This window comes from Pseudopodoces humilis, chromosome 30 (assembly GCF_049639895.1).
Source record: "Pseudopodoces humilis isolate 2021_Gansu_Grassland_sample_001 chromosome 30, ASM4963989v1, whole genome shotgun sequence".
NCBI classification, from domain to species: Eukaryota; Metazoa; Chordata; class Aves; order Passeriformes; family Paridae; genus Pseudopodoces; species Pseudopodoces humilis.
This window is the reverse complement of record NC_142229.1, coordinates 4,446,242-4,460,098: the sequence shown is the minus strand read 5'-3', so window position 1 is coordinate 4,460,098 and position 13,857 is coordinate 4,446,242. Positions and strand designations below refer to the sequence as shown.

Below are 13,857 nucleotides of genomic sequence, written 5' to 3'. Positions count from 1 at the left end.
CTGCTCCCAAAATCGCGGGGAGACCCCGGCCCTTCCCCGGTAAAACCTGTCCCCGCCCCCAACCCGGGCCACGCCCCTTTTCGAACCCTCCACCTCCCGACCAATCAGATCGCTCGGTTACGTTCTGCCCACGCCCCCCGTTAGTTCACAATGTGGAACGCTGGTTGCTCCGCCCCCCAGGCTGTTTCTGAGCTCCTATTGGCTGTTGCTAAGGGGCGGGGCTTGGGCGGACTATAAAACGCGGGTGTTGGGGGGGCGTCGCTCAGTCCGGGCCCGGACTTAGTGGAGTGCGCTGCTTCGACGCGCACAACAGGAATGGAACTGCAACTTCTCCGTTCCATCAAATTAATCTCAGAGATATCCTATCCCCCTCCCCGCCCCACATAAGGGGAGGAGGACAGATCTTCTTTTTTTCTTCTTTTTTCTTCTTTCTTTTTTCTTCTCTGTTCTCCACAGGAAATGAAGACAGAAGTTACCCTTGCTGCAAAGCAGCAACAACAGAGAGGTGTCCCCCTCCCCACATAAGGGGAGGAGGACACGTCTGACTTTCTTCTATTTATTACACAGGAAATGAGGATAGAAATTATCCTCGCTGCAAAGCAGCAACGACAAAGGGTGCGGAGACCCCAACAAAGATTTCTCCGCTCCCAACTTCCTCCAGCCATCTCCAACGTGAGCACAAACAGAAACCACCGTGTCCCCCCACCCTTCCCATAAGGGAACGAGGACAGATCTGAGCTGCTCCTCTGATCCCCACAGAACACAAAACTGATCCTAGCCGAAGACCTGCAGCAACGATGGGTGCGGAGACCCCACCACAAACTCCGCCCCAAGCAAACCTCCAGCCCTCACCAAGGTGAGCACAAACAGAGACAATCCCCCCACCCTCCCCGGTAATGGGAAGTGCACAGAGTTAACCTGAGCCTTCATCTCCACACAGGTTGAGGGTGGAGACAATCCAACCCCTCCATCACGGAGGAGTTAGAACGACGGATGCGGAGGCCTCAACTCCTCCGCTCCACCTACCCTACCCTACTCTACCCTACCCTACTCTACCCCAGAACCCACCAAATTTATCCCCTGTCCCCCTCCCCACCCCACATAAGGGGAGGAGGACAGATCTGACTTTCCTCTCTTATATTAGTTATATATGTATATATATATAATTACATAGATAATAAGTCTATATAATTAAGTTAATAAGGATATTATCCTCAAAATGTGGAAATTATCCACATAGACATCACTTCCTCCAGCCCTCAACAAGGTGAGCACAAACAGAGATGATCCTCTCCCCCCACCCTCCCCGATAATGGGACGTGCACAGAGTTAACCTGAGCCTTCATCTCCACACAGGTTGAGGCTGGAGACAATCCAACCCCTCCATCAGAGGAGTTGGAACGATGGATGCGGAGACCCCAACTCCTCCGCTCCACCAATCCTACTCTACGTTATCCTACTCTACGTTATCCTACTCTACGTTATCCTACTCTATGACAGAACCACACCAAATTTATCTCAGAGATATCCTGTCCCCCTCCCCACCCCACATAAGGGGAGGAGGACAGATCTGACTTTCCTCTCTTATGTACATGGTAAATGAGGATAGAAGTTATCCTCGCTGCAAAGTAGCAGCAAAGAGGTGACCTCCTCTCCAACCACCATAAGGGGAGGAGGACACACCTGACTTTTCTTTTTTCTTTTTGTTTCCCCACGGGAAATGAGGATAGAAGTTATCCTCGCTGCAATGTAGCAGCAAAGAGGTGACCTCCTCTCCAACCACCGTAAGGAGAGGAGGACACACCTGACTTTTCTTTTCTTTTCTTTTCTTTTTGTTTCCCCACGGGAAATGAGGATAGAAGTTATCCTCGCTGCAAAGTAGCAGCAAAGAGGTGACCTCCTGTCCAACCACCATAAGGGGAGGAGGACACACCTGACTTTTCTTTTCTTTTTTCTTTTCTTTTCTTTTTGTTTCCCCACGGGAAATGAGGATAGAAGTTATCCTCGCTGCAAAGTAGCAGCAAAGAGGTGACCTCCTCTCCAACCACCATAAGGGGAGGAGGACACACCTGACTTTTCTTTTCTTTTTTCTTTTCTTTTCTTTTTGTTTCCCCACGGGAAATGAGGATAGAAGTTATCCTCGCTGCAATGTAGCAGCAAAGAGGTGACCTCCTCTCCAACCACCGTAAGGAGAGGAGGACACACCTGACTTTTCTTTTCTTTTTTTTTTCTTTTTGTTTCCCCACGGGAAATGAGGATAGAAGTTATCCTCGCTGCAAAGTAGCAGCAAAGAGGTGACCTCCTCTCCAACCACCATAAGGGGAGGAGGACACACCTGACTTTTCTTTTCTTTTTTCTTTTCTTTTCTTTTTGTTTCCCCACGGGAAATGAGGATAGAAGTTATCCTCGCTGCAAAGTAGCAGCAAAGAGGTGACCTCCTCTCCAACCACCATAAGGGGAGGAGGACACACCTGACTTTTCTTTTCTTTTCTTTTTGTTTCCCCACGGGAAATGAGGATAGAAGTTATCCTCGCTGCAATGTAGCAGCAAAGAGGTGACCTCCTCTCCAACCACCATAAGGGGAGGAGGACACACCTGACTTTTCTTTTCTTTTCTTTTCTTTTTGTTTCCCCACGGGAAATGAGGATAGAAGTTATCCTCGCTGCAAAGTAGCAGCAAAGAGGTGACCTCCTCTCCAACCACCGTAAGGGGAGGAGAACACACCTGACTTTTCTTTTCTTTTCTTTTTTCTTTTCTTTTCTTTTTGTTTCCCCACGGGAAATGAGGATAGAAGTTATCCTCGCTGCAATGTAGCAGCAAAGAGGTGACCTCCTCTCCAACCACCATAAGGGGAGGAGGACACACCTGACTTTTCTTTTCTTTTCTCCACAGGAAATGAGGATAGAAATTATCCTCGCTGCAAAGCAGCAACAACGAGGTGTCCACCTCCCCGACCACCATAAGGGGAGGAGGACAGATCTCGCTTTTCTTTTCTTTTTTCTCCACAGAAAATGGGGATAGAAGTTATCCTCACTGCAAAGCAGCAACAACAAAGGGTGCGGAGGCCCCAACAGAGATTACTCCGCTCCATGGAGATCGCCTCCATCCCTCAACAAGGTGAGCACAAATGAGACGATCCCCCCACCCTCCCCGGTAATGGGAAGTGCACAGAGTTAACCTGAGCCTTCATCTCCACACAGGTTGAGGCTGGAGACAATCCAACCCCTCCATCCCGGAGGAGTTGGAACGACGGATGCGGAGGCCTCAACTCCTCCGCTCCACCTACCCTACCCTACCCTACCCTACCCTACTCTACCCCAGAACCCACCAAATTTATCCCCTGTCCCCCTCCCCACCCCACATAAGGGGAGGAGGGCAGATCTTGCTTTTCCTCTCTTTTCTCCACAGAAAATGAGGATAGAAATTATCCTCACTGCAAAGCAGAAACAACAAAGGGTGCGGAGGCCCCAACAGAGATTACTCCGCTCCACAGAGCCCTCCCTCAGCCTTCACCAAGGTGAGCACAAACTGAGATGATTCTCTCCCCTCACTGTCCCAATTAATGGGAAGTGCACAGAGTTAATCTGAGCCTTCATCTCCACACAGGTTGAGGCTGGAGTCAATCCAACCCCTCCATCCCGGAGGAGTTGGAACGACGGATGCGGAGGCCTCAACTCCTCCGCTCCACCTACCCTACCCTACCCTACCCTACCCTACCCTACCCTACCCTACCCTACCCTACCCCAGACCCCACCAAATTTATCCCCTGTCCCCCTCCCCACCCCACATAAGGGGAGGAGGGCAGATCTTGCTTTTCTTTTCTTTTTTCTCCACAGAAAATGAGGATAGAAATTATCCTCACGGCAAAGCAGCAACGACAAAGGGTGCGGAGGCCCCAACAGAGATTACTCCGCTCCACAGAGCCCTCCCTCAGCCTTCACCAAGGTGAGCACAAACTGAGATGATTCTCTCCCCTCACTGTCCCAATTAATGGGAAGTGCACAGAGTTAATCTGAGCCTTCATCCCCACACAGGTTGAGGGTGGAGTCAATCCAACCCCTCCATCACGGAGGAGCTGGAACGACGGATGTGGAGGCCCCAACCCTACCCTACCCTACCCTACCCTACCCTACCCTACCCTACCCTACCCCAGACCCCACCAAATTTATCCCCTGTCCCCCTCCCCACCCCACATAAGGGGAGGAGGGCAGATCTTGCTTTTCTTTTCTTTTTTCTCCACAGAAAATGAGGATAGAAATTATCCTCACTGCAAAGCAGCAACGACAAAGGGTGCGGAGGCCCCAACAGAGATTACTCCGCTCCACAGAGCCCTCCCTCAGCCTTCACCAAGGTGAGCACAGAGATGATCCTCTCCCCTCACTGTCCCCAGTAATGAGAAGTGCACAGAGTTAACCTGAGCCTTCATCTCCACACAGGATGAGGCTGGACACAATCCAACCCCTCCATCACAGAGGAGTTGGAAACCAGGATGCGGAGGCCTCAAATCCTCTGCTCCACATAGACCTCAACCAGCCCTCAACAAGGGGAGTAAGAGTGGAGATATCCAGCCCCTGACCCCTCTGTAAGGGAGGACAGATATGACACCCCCCTAATCCCCACAGAAAACAAGCACAGAAATGATCCTTGCCAAGAATCGACAATGGAGGGTGCGGAGGCCCCAACAGAGATTACTCCGCTCCATGGAGATCCCCTCCAGCCCTCACCAAGGTGAGCACAAACAGAGATGATCCTCTCCCCTCTCTGTCCCCATTAATGGGAAATGGACACAGTTAACCTGAGCCTTCATCTCCACACAGGATGAGGCTGGACACAATCCAACCCCTCCATCACAGAGGAGTTGGAAGCAAGGATGGGGAGGCCTCAACTCCTCTGCTCCACACAGACCTCAACCAGCCCTCAACAAGGGGAGTAAGAGTGGAGATATCCAGCCCCTGACCCCTCTGTAAGGGAGGAGGACAGATATGACACCCCCCCTAATCCCCACAGAAAACAAGCACAGAAATGATCCTTGCCAAGAATCGACATTGGAGGGTGCGGAGGCCCCAACAGAGATTACTCCGCTCCATGGAGATCCCCTCCAGCCGTCACCAAGGTGAGCACAGAGACAATCCCCCTGTTGTCCCCATTAATTGGAAGTGCACAGTGTTAACCTGAGCCTTCATCTCCACACAGGATGAGGCTGGACACAATCCAACCCCTCCATCACAGAGGAGTTGGAAGCAAGGATGTGGAGGCCTCAACTCAGAGTTCTCCGCTCCACACAGACCTCCAGCGCGGCTCGGCTGAGGGCGCGGAGGGGCCGGAGCGCGGCGGCCATGGCGGGGCTGGGCCTCACAGGCGGCGGGAGCGGCGCTGAGGGGAGCGAGGCTCCCGCCTTTATGGAGCCCCGTAAGCCCCGCCCGCCCTCCAGCGATAACCAATGGGGTTCAGTGCCAAAAAATGGTTTATTCAGGTTTTTACCTTCCCAAAACGGGATAAAAAACAAAAACATAAACGCCATAAGGTTGGATATTTTGGGTAACTGAAGTCATTTCCACAGCTGCCGCAATGGGCAGAGTGCAGGGGGCTGAGGGGCTGGACAGGACACCAAAGGTGCTCTGGGCTGACCCCCAGCTCCGGGGGGATTCTGAAGCCCTCAGCCCCGCTCAGGTGAGACCGCACCTGGAGGATGTGGAGCTGCTGGGGAGAGCCCAGAGGAACTGGAGACCCTCTGGAGCCGGGCTGGGAGAGCTGGGAATGTTCCCCTGGAGAAGGGGAAGGATCCAGGGAGAGCTCAGAGCCCCTTGCAGGGCCTGAAGGGGCTCCAGGAGAGCTGCGGGGGGGAACGGGGAGCACCTAGAGCTGCTCCCAAATCCTGGATTTACCGCGGCCCCTCTCCCGCCCCGCCCCGAGCCCCGCCCTTCATTGACCCCTCAGACTCTCGACCAATCAGATCGCTCGGTCTCGCTGTGACCCCGCCCTCCATTGTTTCATCACAATGCGAAATTAGCTTAGTCCCGCCCGTCATTGCTGTCCCGCGGCTCCCATTGGCTGTCGCCGAGTGGGCGGGGCTCAGCCGGACTATAAAGAGCGGCGGCGGGCGCTACTGCTCCGACCGGTCCTGGGACAGCGGGGGAAGCGAAGCGGAGCCCAAGGGGAGCGGGGGAGCCCCAGCACCGCCCCCGAGCCCCGGCACCGCCAGCCTGGAGCTCCGACACCGCCCCCGAGCATCGACACCGCCCTCCCGGAGCCCCGGCACCGCCCGCCCGGAGCTCCGACACCGCCCCCGAGCATCGACACCGCCCTCCCGGAGATCCGGCACCGTTCCCGAGCATCGACACCGCCCTCCGGGAGCTCCGGCACCGCTCCCGAGCATCGACACCGTCCTCCCGGAGCTCCGGCACCGCCCTCCCGGAGCTCCCACACCGCCCCCGAGCATCGACACCGTCCTCCCGGAGCTCCGGCACCGCCCGCCCGGAGCTCCGACACCGCCTCGGGGCTTCGGCACCGCCCGCCGGCAGTTCCGACACCCCCCCCGAGGACCACCGGTCCCGCCCCCGAGCCCCAGCCCCGCCCACCCGGAGCCCCGGCACCGCCCCCGAGGACCACCGGCACAGCCCGCCCGGAGCCCCGGCACCGCCCGCGAGCTCCGGCACCGCCCTCCCGGAGTTCGGCACCGCCCGCCCGGAGTTCGGCACCGCCCGCCCGGAGTGCTGCACCGCCCGCCCCGAGCTCCGACACCGCCCGCCCGGAGCTCCGACACCGCCCGCCCGGAGCACCGCCGCCGCATCCCCAGGGCCGACGAGGACAGAACCCGGAGCCCCGGGAGCGCCCCAGCACCCTCAGCGCCGCCACCGGGCCGGGCCGGGGGAAGGACGGACACGGACAGAGCATCCCCCGGGCCCAGGAGGGGCCGCCCCCGCTTCCGCACTCCCCAGGGGAGGGTGGTTGGGAAGGAGGCGGGAGCGGGGGACGGCTCCTCTGCGTCCAGTCCCGGATCGCGGCGGGATGTGGAAGGGGAGAGGCGGCCGGGTTACCTGGGCAGGGCCGGGGCAGCGACGGACACCGCCGGAGCATCCCCGGGGCAAGGAGGACGGACACCGGGGCAAGGACCTCCTCGGGGCGAGAGGGCGGACACCGGGCAGGGCATCCCTGTCCGGGCGGACGGACATCGGCCGGAGCATCCCCGGGGCAAGGACGACGGGGACACCGCGCCGCCCGGACGAGACGGGCGGACACAGGCGAGCGCATTCCCCCCGGCGAGGAAGGCTGGGATACCGGCAGGGTGAGGAGGATGGACACCGGAGAGCATCCCCCGGCGGGCTAGGGAGGACGGACACGGGCGGGAAATCCCCGTGGGATGAGGACGACGGTGCCGGGATCGGGCGCAGAGGACCGCGGACTCCGGCCGGAGCATCCCCCGGGGAGACAGGGACGGACACGGACAGAGCATCCCCCGGGCGCAGGAGGGCGGACACCGGGGAGCGTCCTCCGGGGGACAACGGGGACACCGCGCTGCCCCTCGGACACCGATGCTCCGCCTCTCTCTGCCGCCTTTCCCGGGCACCTCCGCCGCTCCCCAAAATCCGAGGGCTTTGGCCATGGCTCCGGGCTGCCCGAGGCACGGACAAAATAAAATTGGCAAAAAAAAAAATCCCATCAAATGTTGTGACCGAGCTTTGCTTTCCCAACGAGTCCCTAGCGCCGCAAACAAATCCCAAAGCCCTCCCCGGGACTCAGGAGGACGGAGACCCCCGGCCCTGAGGCGGGGAGAGGAGCACGGATGGCGCGGGGCTGTCTCCGTCTCCCAGGGCTGAGAGGGACCGAGACCCCTCTGGGTGTCCCCTGGCAGCAGAGGGATGGAGACCCCCGGCCCCAAACATCCCCTGCAGGGAGAGGGACAGAGACCCCCCCGGCCCCCCACAAGCATTTCCCAGGTCCTAAGGGATGGAGACCCCCGCCCCCAAACATCCCCTGCAGGGAGAGGGACAGAGACCCCCGGCCCCAAACATCCCCTGCAGGGACAGGGACAGAGACCCCCCCGGCCCCAAACATCCCCCTGCAGGGAGAGGGACAGCGACCCCCGGCCCCAAACATCCCCTGCAGGGACAGGGACAGAGACCCCCCCGCCCCCAAACCCCCTGCAGGGAGAGGGACAGCGACCCCCGGCCCCAAACATCCCCTGCAGGGAGAGGGACAGCGGTCCCCGGCCCCCCACAAGTATTTCCCAGATCCAGGGGGATGGAGACCCCTCGAGCATCCCTGCGGCACCGCGGCCAGTATAAAACTGGCAAAAATGGGAAATTGAGAGGAGAACCGAATGGTCTGAGTTAGAGATCCCCGAGGAGAACTCCGAGCCCCTTCCAGGGCTCCGTGGAGAGCTGGGGAGGGTGTGAGGAGCACCGGGAGCTGCTCCCAAAATCGCGGGGAGACCCCGGCCCTTCCCCGGTAAAACCTGTCCCCGCCCCCAACCCGGGCCACGCCCCTTTTCGAACCCTCCACCTCCCGACCAATCAGATCGCTCGGTTACGTTCTGCCCACGCCCCCCCTGTTAGTTCACAATGTGGAACGCTGGTTGCTCCGCCCCCCAGGCTGTTTCTGAGCTCCTATTGGCTGTTGCTAAGGGGCGGGGCTTGGGCGGACTATAAAACGCGGGTGTTGGGGGGGCGTCGCTCAGTCCGGGCCCGGACTTAGTGGAGTGCGCTGCTTCGACGCGCACAACAGGAATGGAACTGCAACTTCTCCGTTCCATCAAATTAATCTCAGAGATATCCTATCCCCCTCCCCGCCCCACATAAGGGGAGGAGGACAGATCTTCTTTTTTTTCTTCTTTTTTCTTCTTTCTTTTTTCTTCTCTGTTCTCCACAGGAAATGAAGACAGAAGTTACCCTTGCTGCAAAGCAGCAACAACAGAGAGGTGTCCCCCTCCCCACATAAGGGGAGGAGGACACGTCTGACTTTCTTCTATTTATTACACAGGAAATGAGGATAGAAATTATCCTCGCTGCAAAGCAGCAACGACAAAGGGTGCGGAGACCCCAACAAAGATTTCTCCGCTCCCAACTTCCTCCAGCCATCTCCAACGTGAGCACAAACAGAAACCACCGTGTCCCCCCACCCTTCCCATAAGGGAACGAGGACAGATCTGAGCTGCTCCTCTGATCCCCACAGAACACAAAACTGATCCTAGCCGAAGACCTGCAGCAACGATGGGTGCGGAGACCCCACCACAAACTCCGCCCCAAGCAAACCTCCAGCCCTCACCAAGGTGAGCACAAACAGAGACAATCCCCCCACCCTCCCCGGTAATGGGAAGTGCACAGAGTTAACCTGAGCCTTCATCTCCACACAGGTTGAGGGTGGAGACAATCCAACCCCTCCATCCCGGAGGAGTTGGAACGACGGATGCGGAGGCCTCAACTCCTCCGCTCCACCTACCCTACCCTACTCTACCCTACCCTACTCTACCCCAGAACCCACCAAATTTATCCCCTGTCCCCCTCCCCACCCCACATAAGGGGAGGAGGACAGATCTGACTTTCCTCTCTTATATTAGTTATATATGTATATATATATAATTACATAGATAATAAGTCTATATAATTAAGTTAATAAGGATATTATCCTCAAAATGTGGAAATTATCCACATAGACATCACTTCCTCCAGCCCTCAACAAGGTGAGCACAAACAGAGATGATCCTCTCCCCCCACCCTCCCCGATAATGGGACGTGCACAGAGTTAACCTGAGCCTTCATCTCCACACAGGTTGAGGCTGGAGACAATCCAACCCCTCCATCAGAGGAGTTGGAATGACGGATGCGGAGACCCCAACTCCTCCGCTCCACCAATCCTACTCTACGTTATCCTACTCTACGTTATCCTACTCTACGTTATCCTACTCTATGACAGAACCACACCAAATTTATCTCAGAGATATCCTGTCCCCCTCCCCACCCCACATAAGGGGAGGAGGACAGATCTGACTTTCCTCTCTTATGTACATAGTAAATGAGGATAGAAGTTATCCTCGCTGCAATGTAGCAGCAAAGAGGTGACCTCCTCTCCAACCACCGTAAGGGGAGGAGGACACACCTGACTTTTCTTTTCTTTTTTTTTTCTTTTTGTTTCCCCACGGGAAATGAGGATAGAAGTTATCCTCGCTGCAATGTAGCAGCAAAGAGGTGACCTCCTCTCCAACCACCATAAGGGGAGGAGGACACACCTGACTTTTCTTTTCTTTTCTTTTTGTTTCCCCACGGGAAATGAGGATAGAAGTTATCCTCGCTGCAAAGTAGCAGCAAAGAGGTGACCTCCTCTCCAACCACCGTAAGGAGAGGAGGACACACCTGACTTTTCTTTTCTTTTTTTTTCTTTTTGTTTCCCCACGGGAAATGAGGATAGAAGTTATCCTCGCTGCAATGTAGCAGCAAAGAGGTGACCTCCTCTCCAACCACCATAAGGGGAGGAGGACACACCTGACTTTTCTTTTCTTTTTTTTTCTTTTTGTTTCCCCACGGGAAATGAGGATAGAAGTTATCCTCGCTGCAAAGTAGCAGCAAAGAGGTGACCTCCTCTCCAACCACCGTAAGGGGAGGAGGACACACCTGACTTTTCTTTTCTTTTCTTTTCTTTTTGTTTCCCCACGGGAAATGAGGATAGAAGTTATCCTCGCTGCAATGTAGCAGCAAAGAGGTGACCTCCTGTCCAACCACCATAAGGGGAGGAGGACACACCTGACTTTTCTTTTCTTTTTTCTTTTCTTTTCTTTTTGTTTCCCCACGGGAAATGAGGATAGAAGTTATCCTCGCTGCAAAGTAGCAGCAAAGAGGTGACCTCCTCTCCAACCACCATAAGGGGAGGAGGACACACCTGACTTTTCTTTTTTTTTCTTTTTGTTTCCCCACGGGAAATGAGGATAGAAGTTATCCTCGCTGCAATGTAGCAGCAAAGAGGTGACCTCCTCTCCAACCACCGTAAGGAGAGGAGGACACACCTGACTTTTCTTTTCTTTTCTCCACAGGAAATGAGGATAGAAATTATCCTCGCTGCAAAGCAGCAACAACGAGGTGTCCACCTCCCCGACCACCATAAGGGGAGGAGGACAGATCTCGCTTTTCTTTTCTTTTTTCTCCACAGAAAATGGGGATAGAAATTATCCTCACTGCAAAGCAGCAACAACAAAGGGTGCGGAGGCCCCAACAGAGATTACTCCGCTCCATGGAGATCGCCTCCATCCCTCAACAAGGTGAGCACAAATGAGACGATCCCCCCACCCTCCCCGGTAATGGGAAGTGCACAGAGTTAACCTGAGCCTTCATCTCCACACAGGTTGAGGGTGGAGACAATCCAACCCCTCCATCCCGGAGGAGTTGGAACGACGGATGCGGAGGCCTCAACTCCTCCGCTCCACCTACCCTACCCTACCCTACCCTACCCTGCCCTACCCTACCCCAGACCCCACCAAATTTATCCCCTGTCCCCCTCCCCACCCCACATAAGGGGAGGAGGGCAGATCTTGCTTTTCCTCTCTTTTCTCCACAGAAAATGAGGATAGAAATTATCCTCACTGCAAAGCAGCAACGACAAAGGGTGCGGAGGCCCCAACAGAGATTACTCCGCTCCACAGAGCCCTCCCTCAGCCTTCACCAAGGTGAGCACAAACTGAGATGATTCTCTCCCCTCACTGTCCCAATTAATGGGAAGTGCACAGAGTTAATCTGAGCCTTCATCCCCACACAGGTTGAGGGTGGAGTCAATCCAACCCCTCCATCACAGAGGAGCTGGAACGACGGATGTGGAGGCCCCAACCCAACCCTACCCTACCCTACCCTACCCCAGACCCCACCAAATTTATCCCCTGTCCCCCTCCCCACCCCACATAAGGGGAGGAGGGCAGATCTTGCTTTTCCTCTCTTTTCTCCACAGAAAATGAGGATAGAAATTATCCTCACTGCAAAGCAGAAACAACAAAGGGTGCGGAGGCCCCAACAGAGATTACTCCGCTCCACAGAGCCCTCCCTCAGCCTTCACCAAGGTGAGCACAGAGATGATCCTCTCCCCTCACTGTCCCCAGTAATGAGAAGTGCACAGTGTTAACCTGAGCCTTCATCTCCACACAGGATGAGGCTGGACACAATCCAACCTCTCCATCACAGAGGAGTTGGAAACCAGGATGCGGAGGCCTCAAATCCTCTGCTCCACATAGACCTCAACCAGCCCTCAACAAGGGGAGTAAGAGTGGAGATATCCAGCCCCTGACCCCTCTGTAAGGGAGGACAGATATGACACCCCCCCAATCCCCACAGAAAACAAGCACAGAAATGATCCTTGCCAAGAATCGACAATGGAGGGTGCGGAGGCCCCAACAGAGATTACTCCGCTCCATGGAGATCCCCTCCAGCCCTCACCAAGGTGAGCACAAACAGAGATGATCCTCTCCCCTCTCTGTCCCCATTAATGGGAAATGGACACAGTTAACCTGAGCCTTCATCTCCACAGAGGATGAGGCTGGACACAATCCAACCCCTCCATCACAGAGGAGTTGGAAGCAAGGATGTGGAGGCCTCAACTCCTCTGCTCCACACAGACCTCCCCCAGCCCTCAACAAGGGGAGTAAGAGTGGAGATATCCAGCCCCTGACCCCTCTGTAAGGGAGGACAGATATGACACCTCCCCTAATCCCCACAGAAAACAAGCACAGAAATGATCCTTGCTGAGAATCGACAATGGAGGGTTCGGAGGCCCCAACAGAGATTACTCCGCTCCATGGAGATCTCCTCCAGCCATCTCCAAGGTGAGCACAAACAGAGACAATCTCCCCACCCTCCCCAGTAATGGGAAGTGCACAGAGTTAACCTGAGCCTTCATCTCCACACAGGATGAGGCTGGACACAATCCAACCCCTCCATCACAGAGGAGTTGGAAACCAGGATGTGGAGGCCTCAACTCCTCTGCTCCACACAGACCTCCCCCAGCCCTCAACAAGGGGAGTAAGAGTGGAGATATCCAGCCCCTGACCCCTCTGTAAGGGAGGAGGACAGATATGACACCCCCCCTAATCCCCACAGAAAACAAGCACAGAAATGATCCTTGCCAAGAATCGACAATGGAGGGTGCGGAGGCCCCAACAGAGATTACTCCGCTCCATGGAGATCCCCTCCAGCCGTCACCAAGGTGAGCACAGAGACAATCCCCCTGTTGTCCCCATTAATTGGAAGTGCACAGTGTTAACCTGAGCCTTCATCTCCACACAGGATGAGGCTGGACACAATCCAACCCCTCCATCACAGAGGAGTTGGAAGCAAGGATGTGGAGGCCTCAACTCAGAGTTCTCCGCTCCACACAGACCTCCAGCGCGGCTCGGCTGAGGGCGCGGAGGGGCCGGAGCGCGGCGGCCATGGCGGGGCTGGGCCTCACAGGCGGCGGGAGCGGCGCTGAGGGGAGCGAGGCTCCCGCCTTTATGGAGCCCCGTAAGCCCCGCCCGCCCTCCAGCGATAACCAATGGGGTTCAGTGCCAAAAAATGGTTTATTCAGGTTTTTACCTTCCCAAAACGGGATAAAAAACAAAAACATAAACGCCATAAGGTTGGATATTTTGGGTAACTGAAGTCATTTCCACAGCTGCCGCAATGGGCAGAGTGCAGGGGCGCTGAGGGGCTGGACAGGACACCAAAGGTGCTCTGGGCTGACCCCCAGCTCCGGGGGGATTCTGAAGCCCTCAGCCCCGCTCAGGTGAGACCGCACCTGGAGGATGTGGAGCTGCTGGGGAGAGCCCAGAGGAACTGGAGACCCTCTGGAGCCGGGCTGGGAGAGCTGGGAATGTTCCCCTGGAGAAGGGGAAGGATCCAGGGAGAG

General features: G+C 56.1%; 1 protein-coding gene and 1 long non-coding RNA gene across 3 annotated transcripts; both read left to right on the top strand.

Moving 5' to 3' along the window:
* Nucleotides 1–285: 285 nt before the first annotated feature.
* Nucleotides 286–3,683, top strand: LOC148182435 (uncharacterized). 2 transcript variants are annotated; one of them, XM_088068431.1, is made up of 5 exons: nt 286–672; nt 760–856; nt 3,009–3,117; nt 3,201–3,517; nt 3,607–3,683. In XM_088068431.1, the coding sequence occupies exons 1-5, from the start codon at nt 571–573 to the stop codon at nt 3,609–3,611; spliced, it is 630 nt and encodes a 209-aa protein (XP_087924557.1). In that variant the 5' UTR covers nt 286–570; the 3' UTR covers nt 3,612–3,683. The 2 variants fall into 2 exon arrangements, 1 of the variants encoding a protein (XP_087924557.1); XR_015774732.1 differs by lacking the exons at nt 3,009–3,117; nt 3,201–3,517; nt 3,607–3,683 and adding an exon at nt 941–1,495 and having other exon boundaries at nt 286–856.
* Nucleotides 3,684–4,251: 568 nt separating this feature from the next.
* Nucleotides 4,252–5,940, top strand: LOC148182434 (uncharacterized). The gene is made up of 4 exons (XR_015774733.1): nt 4,252–4,351; nt 4,437–4,728; nt 4,818–5,113; nt 5,194–5,940. It is a non-coding gene; the product is annotated as an uncharacterized LOC148182434 (long non-coding RNA).
* Nucleotides 5,941–13,857: the final 7,917 nt, after the last annotated feature.